The 26,673-nt window shown below is 43.3% G+C and overlaps 3 protein-coding genes across 4 annotated transcripts in view; 1 reads left to right on the top strand and 2 right to left on the bottom strand.

Moving 5' to 3' along the window:
* Window positions 1–252: 252 nt before the first annotated feature.
* On the bottom strand, window positions 253–16,002 carry LOC148429058 (disintegrin and metalloproteinase domain-containing protein 9-like). The gene is made up of 24 exons (XM_088424720.1): window positions 15,461–16,002; window positions 13,532–13,632; window positions 12,824–12,882; window positions 11,448–11,526; window positions 10,540–10,616; window positions 10,144–10,339; window positions 9,053–9,118; window positions 8,422–8,493; window positions 8,186–8,355; window positions 8,031–8,112; window positions 7,744–7,877; window positions 7,478–7,649; window positions 6,974–7,066; window positions 6,793–6,897; window positions 6,107–6,197; window positions 5,914–6,019; window positions 5,243–5,426; window positions 5,091–5,171; window positions 4,545–4,650; window positions 3,917–4,064; window positions 3,614–3,716; window positions 2,994–3,023; window positions 2,863–2,921; window positions 253–2,189 (listed from the first exon to the last, which is right to left on the bottom strand). Exons 1-24 carry the CDS (start codon window positions 15,555–15,557, stop codon window positions 2,120–2,122), a joined length of 2,481 nt encoding a protein of 826 aa, XP_088280846.1. The 5' UTR covers window positions 15,558–16,002; the 3' UTR covers window positions 253–2,119.
* Window positions 16,003–16,247: 245 nt separating this feature from the next.
* ercc6l (excision repair cross-complementation group 6-like) lies at window positions 16,248–23,496 on the bottom strand. The gene is made up of 3 exons (XM_088415235.1): window positions 23,312–23,496; window positions 22,990–23,034; window positions 16,248–20,498 (listed from the first exon to the last, which is right to left on the bottom strand). Exons 1-3 carry the CDS (start codon window positions 23,365–23,367, stop codon window positions 16,892–16,894), a joined length of 3,708 nt encoding a protein of 1,235 aa, XP_088271361.1. The 5' UTR covers window positions 23,368–23,496; the 3' UTR covers window positions 16,248–16,891.
* Window positions 23,497–24,348: 852 nt separating this feature from the next.
* Window positions 24,349–26,673, top strand: part of taok3a (TAO kinase 3a) — a 51,396-nt gene continuing 49,071 nt past the window's right edge. The window contains exon 1 of one of the 2 annotated variants that reach the window (XM_088419317.1): window positions 24,349–24,419. The gene's annotated coding sequence lies outside the window, so the exon portion shown is untranslated. Of the gene's footprint in view, window positions 24,420–24,760; window positions 25,005–26,673 lie in introns of those variants that run through there. The other variant, XM_088419307.1, reaches the window with a different exon arrangement.

Genomic DNA, 26,673 nt, shown 5'->3' with positions numbered 1-26,673 from the left:
AAAATCATTTTAGAGATATCAGTCAAAAGGGTCATGTTGTATAATGTAAATGAAAGTACTACCTTTCCCCCTCAGTGAAATGAAACCCACTGTAACCAATACAAACTGACTACCGAGAATTGAAAACCAGAAGTCGAACCCGTCATCATTTCCACATGAAAGTCCTAAGGATACGCTAGATAGCGTCGTATTTGGTATATTATACTACGCTTACCACCTTGTCTATAGGTAGAAATAAACAAAAGGCCCCGATTCATTTTCAAGCATTCATTCTTTATGAATAAACATTATTCAGGCGTCCTGTGACTATTCTGTTAACAAAGCCAAATGATGTGACAGTATGCAATTGTTTTTGTATTGACAAATGGGCAACAAAAAACATTATTTCCGGTTAAATTTTCTGGTTTGGGTAAAGATTTGAGATAACGGTGGAACAAACAGGAAATTCATTTCAACAGTTATCAAGTCATTTTCATCTCACATAATCAGTGCACAGAGAATATATTTCATTAGCTTGAACACATTGTCAAATATCTACTGTAAAAAAAAAAAAGCGCTCTTTTCAAAAGGCAAGCACATTTTAAAATAATGTAACTGATTCACCCCATTACCTTGATTATATATATATATATATATATATATATATATATATATATATATATATATATATATATATATATATATATATATATATATTTTTTTTTTTTTAAAGAAAGAAGTCAAAACTTTGCATCTAGATCGATAAATGTTAGCTAACTGGCAAACAAACACCCAACAGAACAGTTCTTAGTGATAATGATGAGAGTCTCTGCTGAAACAAAACTTGAAAATTGACAAGTCCATAAAACCTTTTTTGTCCTATTTGAGCAATTGTGACAACTTGTAATGTCATCAGGGAGGCAAGTTGTTGTCCTCGTGTGGATGTGTTTCCCAGAGACGTGATCGTAACAACCCTGCCAAACCAGAGGGCATTTTGGGACATTTGACATTCCAATGACATTGCATATTAGTGCCACCAGCAACAAGCAGTCCCCAACCGTTTTGCGCCACAGACTTTTCTCGTAAAGCGATACAGCGGAACTTTAACGGGCCTGCAGCCGACCAAAAGCGAATTCAATAAACAAGAGCCATAGAAATAGAGTATTCGTGCTTCATATCGATGACGATGGCCATTTGGTGGTTAGTGTGGCGCCCCACCACGATCACGGCACTTTGAAAGCAGCTGTACATTGTCACAGCAATCCTTAAACATAAGGTGACACATTTCAAACACTTTCAAACTTGCTTCAATTTCATTCACATACATTTAATATGTACTGGGTGTTTTTTGACCACGAAAAAGTGCTTCAATTTAATAGGCAAACGATTTACAAAAACAACCCTTCACCCTCATTCGCAAAATCCAGGCATGTTAAAAACTGTTTTTGTCCATATACTTATGAGTGAGGTAAAAAGAACAAACGCATTTCAAATTAAAATAGAAAAATTCTTGCAATATTCGTTGTTGACATTCTTATTGTAATTTTTGGATTTGGATTTGGATTCCATTGGATTTGCATCTGCTTTAAGATCAGTGCCTTTTAGTTGCAACCTTCTTATTTGAGTTCATTTTTGTGAGTTTGCGGGCTTTATTTTATACCACTGTATCATGAGACAAAGTGACATTTGCATCAACAAGTTAACAGAGGTGTTTTTCAAAAAATAAAAATTCTTTCTAACTGATTACCAAGAAATATTTTTTTTTGTTCAATCTCTCTGCTTGAACCGCTATCAGTGTTCTGGTATTGGGTTGGGAACCGCTGCTGTAAACGATTGAAAACAAAGAAAAAACATGCAGTCCCAGCTTAGGTCCATAGTGGTTTCAGTTTTGTTGTCTTCAAAGCAGCCAATCAGAAAGAAGCTGCACGTTAGACCTGTTCGCTATTAGCCATTAGCCAGCATGTCTGACAGCACCGTTTGTATATGAGTGTTGCCAATCCTTACATTCATCACATCTGATTGGACAGTTTCTGACAAGTTCTTTCTTGGTCCAAATCCACCCGAGTTTGGGTTTTCTGCTTCTTGGATGTCACTAGTAAGACCAAGGAGGAAGCTGTGTGGAATCCTTTTACGGAAAATGCTAAACGGGAGGCAGAGGCGCAGCTCTTTGAGGCATCAGAGGTTGAGCCGCACCAGACGGTTTGGGCTTTCTAACACAAAAAAGAAATTTGAGGTCAGTTGTGAGGCTAACTGCCTAAGTCCTAATCAAAAAGTGACGCACAGTGGCAGTCTAATATTCTAACTCGTGTGCTAAATTCTGCTAAAGGCACAAATGTTTAAGTTTAGGGTTTTTGCCCCCCCCCCCCCCCACACACACACACACAAAAAAAAGGGATGCAATACGCTATGCTAAATACTTTGATAATCGCTGCACACGTTCTACAATTGAGATGCTAATTGCTATGCTAAGATTTATACTCTCACAAAAAAATACAAAGCAGTGAGGCCAGATGCTATGCTTAATGCTAAGCTAAGATATAGGCTTTAACAACAAAAAAAACAGCACAAGCTAGATGCTATGCTAAATGCTGCGCTAACCACTGCTAAATGCGCACATTCTCCAATAGACAAAAAAAAAAAACTTAAGAAAAATGCAGTGGCAAAAGGAAGTGCTGGCTGACGAAGAAAAAAAACACAGAGAGGCTAGCTGCTAATTCTAAATATTACAATAACAGCTGCTACATGCACATATTGTATAGGTTTGGTTTCTGTCACAGATATAGCAGAGAGGCTAGCTGCAATGCTATATGTTATGCTGTATGCTATTCTTAGTGCACAATGTATGCTAAATCTCACTACGAGCGTGTTTGTGTTTATGCTTACAGAGGCGGTGGTGGTGGCCTCACAGCATACGAGGTAGCGCTCCTGCTTGTCTGCACCACCTGCACAAACACAGTTACACACAATGTCACGATGAGACAGAGCAGTGGAATGTTTTCCAGCTTTCATTTTACCTCATGCGGCGGCAGAAGCTGATTGTGATGCTGGAAGACAAAAAACAGGAAATTAAAACAAACATATGTAAATAAGTAAGTAAGTATGAACACATTTGTAGTGTCCACAAGACATTTGCACAAATGTAACACACTCATGATACAACTTTTTTTTTTCATTTATTTTTTTAAATCACAAGTAGTAACACTATTTTAAATCAAAACAAATAGACAAAAAGAGTCCTGGCTGTAACTACACAATTAGCAAGTTAGCAACACATTACCACAACCAGTAACAAACACATATTTCTGTTGCAGCATAACCAGTTGAGACACATCTAGTAAGACACACATTCTGTAGCAACACAATTAGTAACAGATACCACTTTTTCTCACAAAAACTAGTAACCCAATTTTGTAACAACACAGCAAGTAACAGATATACATTTTTGTAGCAGCTCAGGTAGTTGCAGATTTTATTTTTAAACTAACTATGGAAGCATTTGTGTATTTTTTCGGATTAAATAAATCTTTGTAACCTACATCAACTAAGACATACACCTTTGTAACACTCGTCTTTGTCCTGACACGGCTAGGTACACGCACGCAAGTCGGTACACATCTCTTTTGTGTGAACATACCGCATCTCTGAGGACATTGTTGGCATTGGGGCGGACAACAGGGGGCGGCTTGGCCCTGGGAGGCGGTCCTCTGCCAGGATTGTCCGACGCCGCTCCGTCAGGCCTGAACACACGTGAAATGGTTAGTGCGTTACCACGTTAGCGCACACGTCATTTGGGCGCCATCACATGCGAGCTTCCTCGAAGGCCGCACGGACACAGTCAAACACCCCAGCTATCTCTCGATTGCATTAATTTGAGCGTCGACGCTGTGTCTTTTCAGTGGCGGCTTTCTGTCGAGAGATAAGACATGCGAGGACTCACCGGTAACCCTGAGAGCGACCCCTTCGTGTGGCCCCTAGGCGCTGCAGCAGCTGTTTTCTGTGCAAGAAGGCAAAGACGGCGAGAGCGGCCAGAGGAAGGAGCAGGAAGAAGAAGACGAGAAGACCGTCTCTCAGCGACCTGTCTTTATCTGCAGGGGCCACACATAGATCAGATGACAAGCACAGTATGCAACTAATTTCCAAAAAACAAGCAAGGTGAACTTAGCGACCTCCTCTGGCCAGGTAGAAAATTGTGGACTCAGTTACATACGCATCATTTTACATGACTTTCTTGTGTAAAATATAACATGAATGCAGCATATAGACATATATACATATACAGAAGTCTATTGTATCATATGTAATGTCTAAGGTAGTGTACTGTGTTTACAATGTATATAAGGCTTAGTGTAGCAAGTACATCAGACATTATGTTGAATGAAGAATATTGATTTAACAATGTTAACTTAATCTCAGATGTGCTATAAAGCGTATAGTGGAATGTCTGGTGAAAAAAAAAAAATCAAAGAACCTATTTTAAACCTACAACATAACTTTTAATGGTCCAAGTAAAAAAACAAACAAACAAAAAAACAAAAAAAAACAAAGGCGGAGTGTTGGTTGCGTACCATTCCAGGTGGGCCCGCTGTCCACGCTACCCCCGTAACCTGCGATCTCACAAAAGGGTGGAGCCCAGCCGGCTTCACAGTGACAGTTGCGGTTGTTGTTGCATATCTGACCCATAGAAGCAGATGACGAAAGAGAGGGACAAAAAGGGGGTCAAGGGGTTGGGTCAGTCAGTCAGGGTAAGAACCTCCACAAAGTCTCCCACTACAAAGTGGACCCAGTTGCCTGTCTAGCAACCCCCCATATACATTTATCCAGTGATGCCTTGAGATATGTTGCCTTGGTTCTGTTTAACATGCTTGTATCTCAAATGACCTTCTCGCATTGAAAGTTATGGATGCCCCACAACACCACCCATAAAATGTGTTAATAGTAAGAAAATAGCTCTGTATGCACAGTGAGACTGTGCTTCATAAAAACATACATAAAAAAAAAATATTAGAATTGATGACCATTTGCCATTGTATGTTAGCTGAAGCTAATCAGTTGCTGTACTCGTACTGCGTGTTGGGTGTGTCAAGGTGCTAGCGTGTAAAGTGTGTTCTCACCCCACGGCCGTGACACTTGTTGTCAGCGTCGCAGTCATAGTTCAGGACATCCACGCTCCGACACTCAAAGTTGAGGCACACCTGAACGGCAGAAAGCGGCAAAGTTAGCACGGCGCTGCCTTTTGCTGCATGGACTTCTCATGCGAGGTTACCTTGTCCTGGCCGCACTTGGTGCCCTGGTTGACCATGCCGGGGTCGGGCACATCCGAGCCCAGCATGAAGTCCACCCCGGTGCACACGGTGCTCCCTATGGGCGTGTTGATGGTAGACGGCTTCTTGCCGAATGCTTTGACGCCCTGGACGTTGGCGCACTGAAGCTTCCCACACAAAGCATTTCTGTGGAAAAACAACAAACGTCATTAAAACAGCACCCCTCCCTTCTTTCTGTTTTTGTTCTCTATTTCCCTTCTATCCTTTTACTCTTTTTTATTTTTCTCTGTGGTTAGTGTTTCTCTGGCCCGCATCATTTTCCGCATCATCTTTGCCTTCCTTGGCTTGCTCTTTTCCCATTTTCTTCTCATTTCTTGCACGAGTCCTTCTTTTCTTGTTCTCTCTCTTTCCATCAAAAGCCTCTGATGCTTTCAAATCTTTTTTCACTATCCTCCAGAGACCAAGCTTATTTGTGTCCACTGTTGTGTCCATCATGTCTATTTAAGATAAATGCATCCCACCCAAATACATGAAACATCATTAGACTTATTCGGGTAGCTCGAATGAGTCAACAGATATTGATTAAAAACAAATGTTCACTACGGGGAACACAAATGAATACGCTGGTATCCCCCGGGACACACACGTACATGTGCAAGACGGTCCTGTTTACCTGCTCTCACACTTTTTGTAGCCGTAGTTTTGGTATCCGCAGTTCCCAAAGCGATCACCTTTGCTGTTGACATCTTTGAAGCAGATCTCTGGCGCCATCTTGGCCTCTGAGAAAGGGCAGCACACATGTCTGTCTGTCTGTCTGTCTCTCAAACCCTATGTGTGTCTTTGAATCTTTTCCAAACCCGACTTACTGGCTCCAAAGATGCTCCTGCATTGATCTTCGGCATGCTGACAGCGGCCATTATAACAGTACGCTTGTTGATTCTGACACGGATGACCGTTCTGAAACACACACGCACTCACGTAATTCCTAAAAACACATCCATGTAACGACACCACTAGTGGTAGTATTAGTAGTGGTAGTAGGAACACAAATTGTATATTCAGATTTGTAAAAACAAATAGACACACTTTGGTAATGTCACAACTAATATTATGTACACTTTTTTGTCACACCAGATGATGATACAATTAGTAACGCATGCATGCACACACACACACACACAATAATCTGCACAAAGACGTCACACGCGCACACATAGATACAGACATATATACAGAAAAAAAACTATAAAAGACAAACGCACACACGGTGTTTATGCAAATATGTTCAAATATTATCATTTTGAAAAAATGAAACTGACCAAAATGTGACTTTTCACATTTTGGCTTGATGCCACCGATACAAATGTGTGTCTCTGCGTCTGTGTTGTGAGGTCATCTATATGTGTGTTTGAAATGTGTGTGCGCAGAAAGTTGTGGAAGCGTGTGTGTGTGTGTGTGTGTGTGTGTGTGTGTGTGTGCACGTGTTTCATTTGTGTGAGAGTGTGTATGTCTGTAGAATGTGTTAGATGTATATATTCACACACACACTGACCTGCACAAAGACGTCACTCTGACAGAGAGACGAGGAGCCGTTGCAGAACTCCGGCAGGTCACACTCGTCCATGCTGTCACGACACACCGTCCCGCCAGGCTGGAACTACACACACACACACACACATAAAAGAAGGTTCCCAAGATACATTTGTGACGATGACTTCTCATGACGAGCATACCCGACAGTTGTAGCAACACTCGCCATCCGCGCACTCAGCTCCTTGCTTCAGTTTGCATGTCCGAAACTCACAGCAGGGGTCGCTCTCGCACTCCTGGCAAACAAAGACATGCACAAACATCAGTACACACAGACAGCCAGACAGACACACACATACAAAGAGACGCATGCTTTTGTCTCTCTCAATGCTGGCACTGAAAAAAACACTATCGATGAAAACCTCACCCTTGCCTTTATAAGTGTTATTTATTCCTTAAATTTAACAGACTGAAGATATTCTGACTCTAGTATGACAGCCATTACAACATCTCAAGGTATATCTGTAAAGACTAACATTAAGCACGCCCACTGCGTGTGATCTCACAGTGTCCTCAATGAGCATGCGGGACAGTTTTGGGCCATTTAATGTTCAGACACAGGTCATACACAAACCTGTATGACCTCACCAAAAAAAAAAAAAAAAAATCAGCATTAAGTCCTGCATTGTGAACCAAGACACAAAGACCTTTTCGGATCCACAGTCGCAATCCTCCCCTAAATCGAGCAGGCCATTTCCGCAGAAGGGGGCGCTGTAAGCTTCGTCGGGTCGGGGCACATTCAGGAGACACGAACCACCTGTGTGCAACAGCATCTTCTCAAAGTCGTCGGCACTGCAGCTACTGAAGTTTCGGGACCCTCTGACAAAGCATGACAGAACATCATATGTTAATCCGCGTGTTTCTATGTGCGGGACTTACAGTATGTGTGTGTGCGCGTGTGTGCTTGTCTTACGTAGCACCAGAGTTCATGATACACGCTTGTGTGGGGCACGTGCAAGCCCGGCTGTCGTCGTGGTTCATGCCGAGGTTGTGGCCGAGCTCGTGAGCCACGATGGAGGCAAAGGCGAACACGTTGTTGTTCATGAACTACGACCACATGCGCACACAAACACACAAAGTATGTGTTACTTTATAGGTAAGTGTCCTTATTAAGTTTTCATGTTAGCTGTGTGTTCAGAGTAATGCAAAAATCAAGAGTAATAAAAAAAAAATCACCCAAATGTATTTTGACATACGTACTGCATTGATTCCACCTCCGTGACTTCGTGAACACACGGTTGCGACATAGGCCATCCCCGCAGTCTCCCCAAAACTCTTTGTCCTGTATCACCATCGCCGTCATCATCCTCACTACATTTTTATACATGTGTGTGCGTGCATTTGTATGCGCTCACAGGATGAGTTGTGCCGAGTCGTGTCTTCTACGAGGGAGCAATTCCTTCTCTCTCCACTGGGTGAAGCGACTGAGCACCTCTCCGGCGATCCCATCTGTGCTGATCAGGTTCTGCCTGGTCCAGATTTCCAGGCCCACCAGGACCACACGTATGTTCAGCTGCATGTATATCTGCACATGCACACAAGTCAGTGTGTGTGTGCGTGCACGTGCATGCGTGCAAGCACGTATACTCACACCATCTAAGAAATTTGCCAAATGGACCATTTCCTCCCTCACTGCAGTGTCGTTCCTCTTCATGATGTTGTACTGACAGAAAAAACAGGAATTATTGCCAATTCATCATACTGAGAAGAAAACCATTGACCAAAATGGCAAAACATCGCGCTTCTCTTCCACAAGCAAATAGGTTTTGCTTAACTCGTCAAACTTTTGTAATAATTGTATTTTTGCATCAAACAGGAAACACAAGCAATCAAATTAGTAAGCGCACTATGGGTCAGCTACACACGAATGGGAAAAGTGAAAAATACAGATGACTTTTGCTTCTGCTCCTTCCATTTTACTCTACATTGACAGTTTTAGTAGCAGAACGGAGGAAATAATAGCCTTAAATGTGTGTAAATTGTGTGTAAAGCAATCAGTTGTGGTCACACTTTGAATGGTGTGTTACAAATGACTAATTCAGTGCAAAGCAGTGTTTGTACTTTCAGTTAATGAAACTGAGCTTTGCAATAGTGGTTTATAGTTTTAGAAATTGTGTTACATTAAGAACTCTTGAACGTTTTAAAAAAAAAACTGCAAATACAATGTATGTAATGTTAGGTGTGTGTGTGTGTGTGTGTGTGTGTGCGTGCATGTGTGTTACCCTGTCATTGTCCACCACCAGCATGAGTTCGACGTAGTGTGTCCGATGGAGAATATCTCGTTTCACCTGGAAACAGACAAAAATGACAGTTATTCAATATCCAGTGTGTGTGTGTGTGTGTGTGTGTGTGTGTGTGTGAGCGTGCCTATTTTTGAGGGCATGTGTGTGAGTGTTTGAGTGTGAATGACAGCTGTAAACTACATAGATTAAGGGTGTCAAATGTACGGTCTGCCAGCTGGGTCCAGCCCATGAGATGATTATGTATTGTGAAGTATAACAAGGAGCTGACATTTTCCAATAAAATAAAGTGGACTTCTAATTAGACCCATTGGATTACATAACAGTAGAACATGTAGGTCAAGTGCACTTAGTCCGGATAAGTTACTTCACCATTTGTCAGTGCAGTTTATTACAGATTCTGATTGTAACGTGCTTTTGTAACCTCATTGCCACAATATGCCCCCCCCTCCCCCACCTCAAATCGCAGAGGCTTCAAAACAGTTTGGTGAGGGTGAATTTGTAAAAACATGCCTGATAAAGACAGTGGAGATTGTGTGCCCTAAAGAGTGTCATGAAGTGATATGAAGAAGCGGTTCAAAGATAAAATAAATGGATTCTTTTCAGATTTTTGGTAAACTGGGGAGACACTTCAAAATTTTTTGTTTGCCATTCACCGTGAATCTCTCTGATCTGCTTGTCAACATCCAACTTTAAATAATAGACAGCAGTGATTCAGATTTGAAGGGCAAAATTGCCAAATAAGTAATGCAACCCGACTTATAGTAGTACAATCTGTGATATACTGCACTGTGAATCACTGAGGCATTGAGTTTCTATGTAAAATTTGAAATGTTTTATGATTAATAATAATGTTGTGCTTATCCTATTCTGGACAGTATTAAAGAAGAATACTATCTGAAGTTCTTATTTTAAAATTGCAGTGATCCCCTGCCACTTAGCACTTCAGCTTTTACGCTCTCAGTGCTTTGTGTTTTTATTTCTCTCATTGAAAAAAATAAAATAAATAAAATACAAATAAAAATGAGGGCAGGAGTGGATTACAACTCGTGTGTGTGTGTGTGTGTGGTCACCCTGGCGTGCTGGTGGATCTCTTGTAGTTGTTGTAAGTGTGCATATTCAGTATGGTTGTGAGCATTGTAGTGATGCGGCGTCCCGCATCCTCGAGGCTGTGATGTCACATCCTGTAGGCGGTAGAGCAGGTGCTGCTCAGGTGCGGCATCTAAAGGCTCAATAGCGTAGCTGTCATTGTCGAGGTGCAGCACTCCTCTGCCACGTGACACACAAACACATAATACATCACCAACCCTGAATGAGGTGCTACACAAATATTACAAACTCGCTGAAAATGTTGACAAAAATTTACAAAACAGACACACAAAATGTGACCAACAGGCAAGAGTGTTACATGTATCCGTGCATGTGTGTGTGTGTGTGTGTGTGTGTGTGTGTGTGTGCAGGTATGCTACCTGAGGCCGTTACAAATGCTCATAGCAACAGACGATCCCTCCATGCCTTCAACAAAGCCCTGATAGTGACAGTGACTCTACACACAGACACAGGTTACAAACACAAAATGCATGATTATGCAAATGAATGTACTTCATTCAACTTTTGAAAATAATTCAAGAACAGTAATATCATTTAATGGTCACGTCAGCATTTACATAACAGAACATCAGACCACATTTTCCCTCCGGTGCTTGTATTTGCAGTTGTGACGTGCATGTGTGTGTGATTGCAGATGTGAAAATGGCTTTGCAGTGCTTCCCCTATAATTTTTTTCAGCACCTAACAGGATTTGTTCTCACAGTTTCTATGACTTTCTAACTTAACGTTTGATATTTGCAAAATATTTTTCTGGAACTGGCTACAACATGTGGGGGCAGGCAAACAGTTCTGAAAAAACAACATTTTTATGAGAACATTATTTTGTTCAACGCAGAGCAGACAACTTTTATTGTGTGATAAGGTCTTCCAATGCAGAATTCCTAACCAGGGATACATGAGCAAGATGCAGGGGATATGTACAGTACAAACTCAGTACAAAGGTCTAAAACTGCATACCTTAGCTCTGAATATTATTCTTTTTCAAATATAAATATTCGGGAAATTATAGTATATGTATTAAAGGCAAGTTTATTCTTTATTTTGATTCTTTGACATACCAACAATGGGAATGGAAAACAAAAATAGTTACTTGATGTATTGTAAACAAATGTGACAAGATGAACTGTACTGAGAATGTGTTTTTTTTTTCTATTTTTATTTTATGTATGATTTAAACATACTTGTCCCTGTATGTGCATCTCTCATGTGAGTGTTTGCATGTGTTCGTGTGAGTGAAGTCGCCCGCCCTTGCACATGTATGTCGTACCTTCGTGGCCGGCATCGTGGTGACGACTTGACCGTCCTGCGCGTAAGTAAACACTTTGAAGTCGGGAGCCAGCAGCATCCTGACAACAAAAACATTTTTTTTTCAGGTCACATGCACTGCCAACTGAGGGACATATTTAACACAGTGGTTCTTAACCTTGTTGGAGGCACCGAACCCCACCAGTTTCGTATGCTCAGTCACCGAACCCTTCTTTAGTAAAAAATAAAATGATTTTTTTTACTGGTGCACGAAATAAACAGGAAGTGATACGCTGGCAGCGCGTCCACGCTTTTACAGCCGTTTTACAACGTGTCTTCACCGTGGGTAAAAGTACCAGTTACCCGCCGCCACGTCGTGATTCCGTACGATCGCCGGCCGCAGGAGCTTATTTGTCTGGATCGGCGCTCGGGAGATAACGGGCTAATTCCGGTGTGTGGTCCAGACTGAGAAGGAGATCTCACCCTGCTGCTTATCCAGCGACCTCAAAGCGGACCGGTAGGAAATCTCAGAGCAGGAGGCTTTCAATGACTGTGCCCACTAACTGCAGACTAGACTGAGGGGTGGACCTCTGCGGCGGAGGATCCACCGAACCCCTGAGAGCGACTCACCGAACCCCTAGGGTTCGATCGAACCCAGGTTAAGAACCACTGATTTAACACCACTTGAGTAAAATGAATCAGTCCGTTTGCTTAAATGGAGAACAGAAACGCACACACAAAAAGTCGAAGGTCAGCATGACAGTGCTAATTATTTATTTTGAATCTTTTTATCAGCAGAAGGCGCCGATAAAAAGAGTGTGTCGCCACACCATCAGCTCATATCAGAGGACTGATTGCTAATGCGTGTCAGACTAGATGGCGGTGGAAACGGGACATTTACAGGGGCAGTTTGAGGTCAAATTTGAACACAACAAATTTGAAAGAAGATAATTGGACTTTTTAATTAATGTTTTCAATGAATAAAGAAAACAAATGTGACCTTTCCTTGCAAATTTCACATTTGTGCATAAGCACAAGAGATTTTTGTCCAAGAATGTGTCCTTTATACTGTGCATTTTCATCTGAATGGAAAAAAAGCCTTTTCTTTATGTAATATTGTGACAGACAAACAGACTCAGGGACAGCTTTTCCCCCCACATCTCTTTACACTCTGAACAACAAGAAAACAAGAACACATGATTGCACTCCTGTCAAACCAGGATTTCTATTCTATTCATTCGTCATATTTATTTAATATTCATCAATTGGAGCAACATTTACCGGCTATACAATGCAGAAAATACCATTCTATACATTTCTATTTTAATGATAAAAAAAGAGTTATCTGTTTGGCAAAAAAAAAAGATTGAATGATGTAAATCTGACATGCCCACTCACTGGTTCCGCTCCAGATGAACAACATGCCAGCGTCCGGACACCTTGATGGCGTACGATGCCTGTAACAGAAAGTGACACAGCAAGCATGTGATTTTTAGCTAGGAGGCCCTGATCACACAATCGTACAGTACAAGCCCAAGGGATGCCAGCTTGGTGACAAGAAACTGGACAATTGTCCGGTAAAAAAGAAAAATACTTCTTGGCAGCAACTTAATTAACACGGTCTTCCATTTGCAAGTCTTCCTTCAGCGCCTAAAGTTGCCGTTCCACGTATATCAGACCTTATCAGATCAAATGGATCCAGTAAAAAAAAAAAAAAAAAAAACAACAACTAACAAACGTAATCTGGGTTGAAGTTTGGTGCAAGTGATTTTATATGGTTTTAAGTTCAACCTTGTTGGTGAAGTCCAGACTTATTGTGAAAACACTGACATAATTTTGTGTGTGTATGTGTCTGTTGTGTCTCTGATTTGCTGGCATGTGCGAAACAAGAATTGAAACTCTGGCACTGACATCATTCAGTCAAATATTTCATCAGCATTATCTCTTTGCCAACAAGAAGATTTATTTAGTATGACAGGAAGTGGGACGGCAGACAGGATGTGGATGTCAACTCCTCGAGTGCTCAGAGTGAACGGCAATGTTCAGAAGTACACAGTCCATCACACACACAAAGATAACTCGGCAAAACGAGAGAAATCTCAGCACCTGATAGGGCGGCGAGCCATCTGCGTTCCTCCTCATCCGGCCCCCTATTGGCCGAGGCACCGTCAGCTGATAGGAGGAGAGATGCTGCGTCTGTTGAGAGTCTGAATGAGTCAAAGAAGAACAAAATTAGCATCTTAGCATAGCAACAGTGTGTCCACACATGCTCACATTGCTGGGCAAAAAACACACAACACAGCACACAAACACAAACTGTTGACCTTCTGCCAGGCGTGAGGCTGTGCTAAACTAAGCTAAGCTGCTTAAAAATCAAGCTGTCTGAACGAGCATATTCCAGTCAGGTGACACTGAGACACCACACACCTCTGAGAGTGACTGTTGCCTAACTCAAATGCTGTCAATTTGAAAAATGATGGAGAAAAAAAGGGATCTTTTCAATTCAAATTAGTTGCAGGTGTGACATAAAGGGGACAGTCCACAATTGCAAGTAGCACTTTCTGAGTTGTCCGCGCAACACTGCGCCAACGTTACACATTCAAGCTCCAGATGATTTACAGGAGACTCCTTTACAAAATTTATTCGACAACCAGATCGCAATTGCAAAGAACAACTCCTATTTCCTTAGAATGCTTTCGGAGCAATAAAGGCAGAAAACTCACCTTTGTCCTCTGCCAAGCGTACACAACAACTGCACTTGTGCAGTTTCTCTACATTAGATGGTTGAGTAGGACCTGTGTGTGTGTGTCTAAGTTCCACAGAAGCTGTGTGTCATTTTGGTTTGCACCACTTCTGATGCCTTTCATCCATCCATTTCCTTACCCGCTTGTCTTCAGGGTCGCAGGCCTGTTGGAGCCTATCCCCGCTGTCTTTGGACAGTGGGTAGGGTACATCCTGAACTACTTGCCAGCCAATCACAGGGAATGCAGAGACAAACGATAACTCAGAAACACACCTAAAGGCTATTTGTTGTGTCCAATATACCCATTCGGGTACGGGGGAGAATATGCAACATCCACAGGAGGGCCATTTAGAACATTTAGAATTAATATAAACAAGAATCAAAGTGAACGATGCTGCCTTGACTGAACAAGGGTGACGCACTGTGCTTCATTTGCATTGAATGAACACTTGTGTGTCTGAGTTGGTTGCTGTATGTCTCGAATCGTTATAGTCTGGTATTAGAACTTTAAATGGTATATTAAAAATGATTACACCATTACTAACATAAATTGGAAAGAAAGAAATTGGGGGTTAAAACAAAAGGTCATAAAAGGATGTGAATAAATGATTTATTTTCAAAATAAAAAATTCAAACACCCATGACACTTTTACTTGCTGTGGAAAAAGTCCTCAAACTAGCGCAATTGTCAATGTTCTTCATGCAACTCATTGCCAGTGACAAATGTTGGGAATAAAACGTCATGAAGTGTCAAAACTACAGGAGCGTTTAAAAAAAAAAAAAAGACAAAAACCTAACTTGATCGTGGAATAATTTTTGGCAGTGTGTGACTATGTGTGTTAAAATGTCAAAATGACCCAATCTGTCTAAGTGCAGAGGGAAGAAAAAAGGAGACAATAGGAGATGTCGCAACACTAGTTACTGGAATGATTTGTTTGACAGTAACGAAACAGTCATGAAATGAAGAGAACGTTCCATTTCATACTTTAAGATGTGTGACATCCTATTACAGGAAACGTTATAAAAAAATAAACATTTCCTGTAAGCGTGCGTTTCATCGTCGATAGAGAGGCGGACGCTGTATAACATCTCGCCTTGGGTCGTCCCTGACCCAAAACCTATAAAGGGCAACGTGAAAACGTAAAGTTCTTCGCAATCAAGTTAATTGTGAATGTTAAAAAAATGAAGATAAACCATATTTGAAGCTTCTGGAAGCCATGTAACAGGAACGCTTGTGCGTGTGTGTATTAACATCCTTGGCGGTGACCAGTCCACTTCCGCCTCGTCCTTACCTCCACTTTGTCCACTTCCGGTCATCAGAAGCAGCAAACAGCTGATTTCCATCAGTTTTTGTCTTCGTCCATTCGTGGCCATCATCATCTTCGTCATTCGGACTCAAGCTTCTCCTTCGTGAAATCTCGGCGGTCGTTGGGCACCCACGCGAAGCCTCCTACTCCTTCTAGTCCTCAACCGCCGCCAGCCGTGTTCTCCCTCGGTGGGGCCATTGGAGCACAAACAGGGCGGTTCTGGCTTTAGTGTCTGTTCGAACCCCAACCAAAACGCCCCTTCACAATCCGCAAGCGCACTTCGACAACGTTCCACCCAGGTGACGTCACCCTCGGCTCCCCCGGAAAGAGTCGACGTGTGTCCGAGCGAGGACCTCCCCGAACAAGCCCGAACGCACGATTTTTGTCAAGGACCGCAACTCCCCGTGATGTTTCTTGAAGTTTCTACCGTTCGTCGTGTTTCGTTCTGATGTCTGTTCAAATCCAAAAGCCAATGTCTCCCTCGGTGACCCTTCGCCCCGCAGAACACACAACGTCGACGAAGTGACGTCACCATCTCCGGAAAAAGCTGAGCAGGACCCTGAACAATTCCGAACGTGCTTTCAAAGTAATGTCCAATATTCGCTTGGAACTGATTTGTTTACATTTTTATTTTAAGTACTTATATTAAGACGCAAACAGACTTGTCAATTTCACTTAGGTACAACTAAAATGCATTGAAATAAAGGTCTGAAGCACCAATACTCTAGTTTCTTTAACAAAATGCAGTTTTTTATTGGGGGGGGGGGGGGTCTTCTTGGCTAGCAATTTGTGCAAAAGGTTACCACTGTGATATACACTTTTGAAATAATTTGAAATAATTTGCTCACATTTTATCCTATCTTCTTTTATTATGAGCTATTTTTGGAGAAGGCCCTCGGGGGAAACCTGATGCAACAAAACACCAAAATAAAACTACACGACAACCTCCAACATGGCAATATTTGACATCACATAAAAAGTGAGTATACAGTGAGTTTAGTGGATGCCTGTTACACACAGCCAGCTTGCAAATAGTGACATTTTGCACATACATTTTTTTTCTTCGCGTACAACAAAAATGGTATAAGGGATAATCCACCATTAGGTCTTTATTTAAAAAAAATAGATAGCATAGCTGAATCAATTGGTGCCGAACTGCAAGCAAAGTTGGTTCCACTGTATTTAAAATGTTATCACACCCTTAACTAGATGACTTTCAAGAACAACGAGGGTGAAATTTGAACCATACAAAAGGCTTTAATTTTTTGTCATCGGTTGTTTCCTGTCTGATGACGAACCTTTTTGGAGCGTTTTGTAGACTAGCAGCCGGAGCTGCAATGGCTTGGAACAAACTAAAACAAACAAATGTATGTACTGAACATTTGAACACGTCAAGAGTTCTTAGGAGAGTTCTTATTATGAGTGATCAAGCTGTTGGCACAGCTGAATGGCCAAGGCCTGGACCTCCGGATCTGGTTTGATGTCGATAGCCTTGAGGAAAAAATCCAGGGCATCGCTGAGTTGGCCCCGTTTGAACAACTCAAGGCCATGCGCAACCAGTTTCTCATAGGCGTCGGCGCACTTTGACGCCGCCTCGGCCGAGCACTGCTCTGACCTCTCGGAGGATTTCAGCTCGTGTTCGCTGGTTGACTCTTCCAGCTTTCTGCTCCGGGGATCCTCCTCATCTCCATCCTCATCTTTCTTCTCCTTCGCATCCTCCTCGTCGTCCTCCTCATCGTCAACGTCTTCTTCATCCTCTTCTACTTCATCATCACTGTTTAGGGTCTCTCCGACGTTGTCATCCATCTGACCGCTCACATCTTCCGGCTCGCCCTCGTCAGAGGATATTGATGCAACCTTGTTTTCATGGTCGAGGTCTTGGAGGAGAGAGTGCTTGACGGAACGACGCGACGCCACGGAGACGTTTCCCCAGGCGCTCTTTTTGGAGCCAATCAGCGGCGAGGGTTTTGGCGTGGAAGATCCTTGCAGCGAGAAGCTATTGAAGGCAGCCTTCGACGAATGCGCCAGGCCCTCATCATCCTCCAAGTCCTCTACTTCTTCGTCACTGTTATAAACGATGACCCCTGCCTTCTTCTTCTTCTTTTTTTTGGTGGTGGTAAAACTAGACTCGTCCAACTCAGACACATGGGACTTGTTGCTAAGTCCATGCTGCCTCTCTGTCAGGGACTTGCCTACATCAAAGGTTCCTGATAACTGAAGCTGGGACAGCAGTTTCTCCTCCTCCTCCTCCTCTTCATCTTGGTACAGGATATCGTTCTCCACGTCCAGCTGAATTGGTGACAGGAGCTTTCTCTGGTCATCCTGGTACAGGATGTCTTTTTCCCCTAGCCGGAGTTGTGATAAAAGTTTCTTTTCTTCATCCTGGTAGGAGCGATCGCTGTCCTCCAGCTGTAGGTTGAAGTTTCCATCCATCAGATCTGAGCCGCCGTCGCTGCCTCTGTTCCAGGAGTCCGCTACCAAGCTGGACCTGGATGGTTTTAGATCTGCGTCATCTCTGACGAGCGCAGAAGCATCTGAAGCAACTTTCTTTACCTCCTTAAAATAGTCATCAACTTCTCCATCATCAGTACTACATCCTGCTCGAGGACTCTTCTTAATTCCTTCTTCCAGAAACGTAAACTCTTGACCCTTCTCCTGCTTCGAGGAAGTCCGGCCGAGTTCTATGAGGTTTTGCTGGTCTTGTAGGCTGAGATTGATTGGGCTGGCCCAAGCATGAGGGGTGCCCTCTTTGCTGCAGCTAGCTCGGTCCAGGTCTATCCGGCCTGGTGATGTCTGACCGCGGCGAGGCGAGCATGTGACACTAGATCTCGCCCTGTTAAATTTCTTGTCCTTCAGTAGTTCTTCGCGCTCACTTCCCGACTTCCGTCTCCACTGTGACTCATTGTTGGGCTGTAAAATGGTTGCAAACTGCAAATGCATATCCGACTCAGCCTTCACGAGCTCCTGGGCCTTCTGGACCCGACCTTCGATGTATCGTTGCTCAGCCCGGTCTTGCGGAACCTCGTCGAGGTCCACGTTGACGGAAAACATGAGGTCGTGATCGGAGATTCCGAAAACATCCATGGCGTGGAGGTGGGCGAGGTGCCTGTCCAGGTAGGGGTCAGTGCTTCGGTGTTTGGAGTGCAGGGAATGTAGCAGCAGCTGTGTGGAGGAGGACCGGGTGTTCTCCAGGCTAAAGAGCTCCCGCAGCTCCTGTTTGCTGAAGTAGCGGAAAGGGTTCTTCTTGTCTCCAGTTGTCTGCCGTATCAGTGAGTCCTTGAAGATCTGTCGTCTGTAGATCTTCTCCTCCACTGTGCCGCATGTGATAAGTCGGTAGATGACCACATTCTTCGTCTGCCCGATGCGATAAGCCCTGTCGACTGCTTGGGCGTCGGTCGCAGGGTTCCAGCTGGGATCATAAATGACCACCCTGTCAGCCGCCGTCAGGGTGATGCCCACACCACCTACCTGGGTGGTGAGAAGGAAGACGGAGTAGCTGTTGTCCGTCTGGAAAAGGGTGATGAGACGCTCCCGCTCTGCCACCTGCGTGATAGTCCCATCCAGACGCAAGACTTTGAATCCTTGGTTGTTTAGGATGCGTTGGAGGATGCTCAGCACCATCCTGTAATGGGCAAAGACCAGCGTGCGGTGGCCTTCATCTTGAAGACGCTTGAGGAGAGAAACCAGGAAAGCCAATTTACCAGACTCCGATATCAATGTTTTATCTGGAACATCGGCGATGCTCTGACCACACATATCATCGTCGTGCTCGCTCTGCCGACCCTCCCGGAGACCCAAGCTGGAGGTGGCTCGGGCAGAGAGAAGCCTTGGGTGGTCGCACAGCTTCTTTAGAATGGTCAGCTCTGCGAGCGGTGACCTGGAAGTCATTAGCAGCTCCTTGATGTGTTCCAGGGAAATAAACTTCCAGTAAATGTCCTCTTGGATGTCACTGAGGTACGTCCACACAATCAGGTCGTTTTTCCTGGTCAGTGTGGGCATGCTGGCCCCACCAGAGTCCCTCTGGTCCAAAGAGAACTTTTCTGCACTCACAGACTGGATGGCGCCTTGCATGTCATATTTGTTCTTCTGCACTTCAGCCTTTGTCCTGCGCAGGAAGTATGGTTGGATGATGGCCATGAGGTTCTCCGACATTCTGGAACCGAGGGCTTTCTCCCCCGGAGTGGCGTCCTTCTCTCTGGCGCGAGTGATAGGATTTTCATACTGCATTTTGAAGGTTTTGGCCGTGCCCAGCAGGGTTCCTTGACAGGCGAAGTCGAACAGAGCCCACATCTCCTGAAGATTGTTTTGGATAGGGGTGCCAGTGAGCAGCACTCTGTTTTTAGATGGGATGGCGGAGGCGCACTTAGCCGTCTTGGTGGTGCTAGTCTTGATCTTGTGGGCTTCATCCAGGATCATGTAGTCCCATTTAAACTCTCGGCGCTGATAGGAAGACAGCTGCTGCCAGTTGTTCATGAGCATGGTGTACGTGGTGATGATCACGCCACTCCTCTTTTGGATCTTCTCCAGGTTCTTTGTCCGCTCAGCCTTGCTGGCGCCGTGAAACTCTTTGACCCGTATGCCGGGAGTCCATTTGTTAAACTCCTTAGTCCAGTTGGTGATGAGCGAAGTGGGCATGACCAGCATGGTGTGCTTGACCAGCTCGTTGTCATACATTGCAGACAGGAAAGAAATCACCTGGATCGTTTTGCCAAGGCCCATGTCATCCGCCAGAATCCCACCTTTGCGCCCGTCCCTATAGAGGCTGTACAAAAAGGCTACGCCGTTCCTTTGGTAGTCGTACAGTTTGTTGTATAGCTCCTTGTACAGCTTCAGACCGCTATTGTTGACATCCACATACTCGTCATCGTTGTCGTCCTCTAAATTCTCTTCCAAAAACGCCTGAACTTTTTCTATTCGCCTCTGCAGCTTGGGACTGCGGTGAACGCTGTAGGCCATCTTGAAGCACTCAAGAGCTTTACTCATCTCTCCTTGTCGGGCTGCATTTTTTCCGTCTTGGATGTGTCTGCAAGCAAAGAAAAGTCAACACAGTCACTCTGAAGCGATCACCCGCACATGACATCATTAACTTGTGACATCACTAACATGTGACATCATTACATCAAAGAGCAGGAGACTCAATCACAACAAAGCTTCAGCTCAGCCACAGTCCAAACAGTGACTGGCCCAACAGCCCTGACCTGGATAGACACCTTCATCGATGTATGTTGTCATAAAGACTCATGCAGCAATAACACATACATCCATTTACACAATGTGAATTGGCGACCTCTAGTGGAGAGAAACAAGACAAGTTGTGAGTCCATAGGATGTGTTGGTCACTTTTTATTCGTTGGTTTGGCTGGATTCTTGAAACTACGGAGACCCTCTGGTGCCAGGGTGTGAAAAAAAAAATATGTGCACAAATCCCTACCGTCAGTTTAATAATCCGTTCCCTCAGTTTACTAAACCGTACCCTTAGTTTACTAATCTGTTCCCTCAGTTTACTAATCCGTTCCCTCAATTTACTAATCCATACCCTCAGTAAAGTAAACCGTAGCCTCATTTTACTGGAAACGCTGTATTGAAGGGGGGTGTACCAGGGTGATGACGTGAGAGCGGAGCGACAAGAGAGCTTTTTGAGTGAGAGTGGAATAAACGGGTCGGCTGTTCCGCTCCCATAGAAGTACAAGTTCTGTGTTTCCTTTCCGTCTAACAAAAAGTGTTTGTAACACCTCATGCGGGACACGCTACATTACTAATACAGTGGACCCCCGGGTTACGGCGTCCCCGGCTTACGTTTTCACGTTGCAATGTGGAATACCGAGTTTTTCGTCCCCTCTTTAAAGGATTTATCCCGCTTTACGATTAACATCAACAACTGTCATGACATGTTGTGTTGGTTGTGTTTATTATTTTGCCTCCCTCTTGAGGCGTTTTTAGGTAATTGCTTTTATTTTTTGTTGGCGTCAAACTGCCTCCGCTGCAATGTTCCATGCTGGTCTGCTATTGGTTGGCATCTCAACTCCCTAAGATAATGGTCTACTATTGGTCAGCGTGATGGCGTCTCGAAGATGCTGATCTGCTATTGGTCGGCGCACGGGGTCACAAAGATGGCCGCCTAAAGACTTGATCTCGTGTGGGAATGCTTTCAATATCGTATTTATGATGCATTTTGTGCTTAATTCAAACTTGAATTGGTTATCCATAAGTCCCGAGATTGCTAGTGATGTTAAAGAGAGAAGTAAGATGATTTATATGGAAAGGAAGCTGGAGATAAACAAGAAATACGAAGCTAGCCTAGGCTACTCTTAATAGGGAATATGGCCATAACCAGCGTCACTCAAAGGTAAATAAATCCTTTATATATTTTTTTTTATTTATGATGTTATTTAATTTGTATATTATATATAAGTAGCACTTACTATCCTACTTTGATACCAATTTTTAATATGTTCTGTATATACAACTTTTACGTTTTTACCTGGGGTTTTACATGCATTAGCTAATTAACATTTTTGGATTGCCCACCATACAGCGAATTCGAGTTACAATCGCAGCTGCGGAATGGATTAATCTCGCAGACACTGTCCTTAGTAAAGATGGAAGGACAGTGGCAGATTCGAACTTTCGTGATCAATATGTCTCAGTCAAAACGTTGTCTTAACACCTATTATGGCTTTAAACCTCAACGACTACCGAGACTACTAGCTACAATGACAAAAACATTTGTAAAATATTTAAACAGTCTTCTTTGCTGAATGGGCAACGTTGATCACTATGTGCAGCAGGAGCTGAAGTGTGCATGGACTGTCTGCAAATGTCAGGTTATAAATGATGAATAGGAATAAAACTTTACTAAAATCAAGTAAAAGCATTAATATCCAAAAGAGACGTTATAAGATCATGGGGAGCTTTTTCATGTGTTCATTCACTTAGTAGTCACACATATTGGTGGTGGTGTATTTTTATCCCCCTGTGTCAGGTTCATGGTTTCAATACTTTACAAATGTTGTTTTTGTCATTGTGGCTAGTAGTACGCGTTGTCTTTGAGGAGGTGCTGCAGGTGCTGGATTTACCATTGTCCATAGCTATAACAAACATGGCCGCCTCCAGAGAAGTGCCAGCCCCCATGTAATATAAATTAATGATAACTAGACCTAATGATTATATTTAAAACATACCATTGGTCATTAAGAACACATTCATTTGCAAGTTTTTGAAATTTACAATCATTTAATTTATTCCTTTTCAATGAAAAATTGCCTAAATCTTACACACTGTCCCTTTAAGGCAATCCGTTAACAGTACATTGTCTTTATTTGTCGTGAATTCTAAAAAAAGTGTGTCCACAGCTGTGAAGTGCAGTAATATTCATATGTTGACTGTTACCTATTTTCATTTGCCCGCAACACTGCAAGAAATAAATACATTAAAAAGAAAAGACCAAGCGACTAGTCACAACTTAGTTGCGAGTCAAGGTACTGCCAAAGAAAGAAAATAGGGTGGTTCATTACCTGTGGTAGAGTTCCATGTTGTCCTCCTCCTGCATGGACAAAACCCTAAGATGAACAAGACAGTTAGACAGATAAACAATTTCCACGTTGCTTGTGACGAATCTGCAGTTAGGAAACAAAAAGCATGTCAACAATTGACCCACATTTGAAATCGAGAGCAGTGGGAGCCAGTTTAACTGTAACACCGGGACGTCTGGTCCACCGAAAGTCTCATTCGCATTTGTGTTAGTCCCGTAAAAGTTCACCATAGCATGGTAGTCAATCTTCTGTATCCTACCTTACGTCAACCCGGTGTTTAACCGGGAGAGTTAACGAGACTTACTTGTCCAGTTTGTCCCCAAGGACCTCCACGTCGTCGTTGGGGTGATTTCCATTCATTTCTGAAGCTTTGTCTTGTATTGTCTTGTATCCTAGGACCACTGGAACAACTTTGTTGGCGATAACAAACTCATGAAATACAAGGAGCCCGAGCTAATGTTTTAGTAGTGTGACTGCTTCCGCCCGCCAATTTCCTCAAACGAGCTCACGCAGGCAGCGCGGTGACGTCGGAGAGGTTGGCAAATCACAGGTAAAGAGGATACTGTGTAGGCGGGACATCGGGGCCGAGCCCAGCCAATGAATTGAGGCGCTGAACACCCGCAGCGCTTCATTTCATTGGCTGGAAGTCTTTGGAGCTCGCTGGCTCGGCGAACATGTTCCTCACCTCCTAATTTGATTTATGTCAAGCACATGTGTCGAACTCCAGTCCTCAAGGAACCCTCTTTCCCAAACACAGCTGATTCAAATGATTATAATCATTTTCAAGCTCCCGTAGAGCTTGAAATGCCACTTAGATATAGTGAGGGCACATATGCGCTATCACAGTAAGATTATTTTTTTTTGTAAACGTAACAGCGTCAGGTTACAGCGTCCCTGGTGGGGTCGCTAGCGGCTATAGAAAAATCCACTTGTTTGGATGTAATGACTCCACAGCGCCCTCTCTCGCCCTTGTGGTGATTAGAAATGGCTGGTGCTTCCGCGGTGGTCAGTTGGTTGATATCGCTGTATTGGTAACTTTGCCAGGAGCTTTTTTTTTTCTTGTAAACATATTTAAGATATAATATTTCAAATTCAAAGATTCAACGGCAATTCAGACAAAAGTGCGTTAAGATATTTTATTGTTACTCATGATGTCACCACTTACAAATGTCAGGGAAAATAGATCACCGTTAGTGTGGAATTTATTATTCTTTGCAATAAGTTGGCAGGCTGTGGGAGTAATCTTCGGTTGTAGAAAAATTACAATTCCGAATATGATCGAAAGATGGCAGCATTACCTATGAGAGAACTGGCTTATCGTCTACCCGCTTGAAGTTACACGCGCACGCACGCACGTTATAAGTCTTTAATCATTTCATCACCCATGAGGGAGTGTTTGCTACGGATAGCAGGTAAGATTACTTATATGTCATTTTAATCGCGTTATTTCAAACCCACAAATCGCCCGACGCGTGCGTATCGCACAAAAAGAGGGCTCACCATTATGGTTTCAATGAGGAAGTCCAAGCAAGCATTGACACATTTTCTCCCTCAAGACTAGAACTAAACCACTCTTTTTCTTGCTTCCTTCTTTTCTTTTTGTGTTTTTCTATGTATCCTCCCTCCCCTCTAAAAAAAAAAAAAAAAAAAAAAGAAACTGAGCAACCGAAGTCTTGAGGTGAGAGGAGGAGGGAAACGGACGGGGGTGTGTGCGTGATTGACACTTCCTACTGGCGGATTAGCCGTTTGCTATCGCTAACGCTAAATCACTTGGAGTCTTTAAATCGACGTCACTCCAGTCGGAGGCGGCAACTTCGCTGCCGTTGACTCGTCCTCGGATTACTCGCATCATATTTGGATGACTACTAAGCGCGCAGTTTGCGTTCAAGTCGGCTGACTGGCGAGAGCCGTGGCCGGAGCTCGCTTGGGCTTGAGAGACACCTGCTCCGCGTCCACGGCCGCCGTGGTGGCACCTCTTCGCTCGGTGGTCCTCGCCGGTGAGTTACTTGACACACGGCGAGAACGTGACAGCAGGTGGTGATGTTGATTACGACCGTGTCACGCAATGTGGGTCAGCACGAGAGGTGCGTGGACCACCGCGGGGCTTTCACAAGCGTCCGCTGCGAGGGTTTTACTACCATGACCCCCTTCCCACTTCCTCCGTATCATGCACTCTTTTTAGCCTTTGATCTATATGCCTTGTTTTTTTTGCGTTGATTTATTCAAATTAATGCATTCTTTCTTAATATGCGTCATTATATGATTTTTGCCGACCGCGCTGCGGTCAAATGGAACGCGATCGTAGTAAAAGCGTCGAAAAATGATGTCATCGCTCCTTTGGAGCGCGCGCGCGTGCGCGCGTCAATGACAGACGGCGGAAGCGTCTGTGCGCGCGTGTGCGGCGCAAGGCTACGTCAGGCTGTGCGCGCGTGCGTGAGTCCGTTTTTTTTTGTCCTTGTTTGTTGAACGAAGAGCGCGCGCGCGAGAGAGGATTCAGCGCACGTCGGACGTCACCTTGTCAGACGAAGTGAACACCTTTAACCTCTATTCGCCTGGCTTCTCGTGCAGCCATTGGCCGGTTGACCTGTCAGTCATTGTCGCAAAATGCATAAGTGATTGGTCGGATGTTCGATTGGAAAACAATTAGTCGTATGCTTGAGATTCAATAGAATTTAGGTCATTCTAATTTACACAGTTCATGCAGTCATTGGTCTGTCGAGGTTTTGCAGTGTAAACCATTGTTTGATGAATGTGAATTGATACAGCTGACTAACTTTAGTTAAAGTGACACTGTGTAAGATTTTGACCGTTTTTCACTACAAATGAAAAAATTAAATAATTATACATTTCAAAAACTTGCAACTACTGTGAATGTGTTCTTAATGACCGAAGGTATTTTTAAATGTAATCGTAGGTCTAGTTATCATTAAATTATAGTACGAGGGGGTGGCACTCCTCCGAAGATCACCATGTCTGTTAAAGCTACGGACAGCAGGAAGTGCTGCATTTACCGCAATGCCCCTAAAACTCCCACAGGCACGTGCAACAATTACACAGTGTCCCTTTAACGAAGGCTGTCAATCATTCTCATTGTTGCAACCAGCACAAGTGATTGTCCAGCTGTTTTGTTGGAAAATTGTTGGCCTCAATATGATGTGAATCAATAAGCTGTTTAAAAAAAAAAATTCTCGAATCCCAGCTCCTGCAGTCATTTGTTGGTCATTTTCAAGCCATGTAAACAGTTGCATGTTAGAAAAAATGTGACTTGATGATCTTCATAGCTGACTAATTTTAATTAATTCAGGCTGTCATTTGCTTTCATTGTCACAAGTAGCACAAGGGATTGGTCGGTTGCTTGGGAAATTATTGTTTTACATTTCAGTTAATAATCCGATAACAATTACGTTTTTTTATGTAATTTTTCATGCAGTCATTGGGCAGTTGAGCTGTCATTTATTGTTGCAAGAAGCACAAGATGATTTTTCCATATTGTTGTAAAATGATTGGACAGTTGTTTCTCACCCAAGACATTCAAAATTCCCAAAATGACCAAGTATGGTGTTTTGACATCATTCTGTCTGTATACTATGTTTTAACTTTTGGTTGAATATACAAAACGTAACCGACTAGTATCAGATGTCTAAATATTGGAGAGTTTTAGGAAGC

This window comes from Hippichthys cyanospilos, chromosome 1 (assembly GCF_059441005.1).
Source record: "Hippichthys cyanospilos isolate Australia breed blue-spotted pipefish chromosome 1, RoL_Hcya_1.0, whole genome shotgun sequence".
Taxonomy (NCBI): Eukaryota; Metazoa; Chordata; class Actinopteri; order Syngnathiformes; family Syngnathidae; genus Hippichthys; species Hippichthys cyanospilos.
This window is presented reverse-complemented; position numbering and strand designations above follow the sequence as displayed.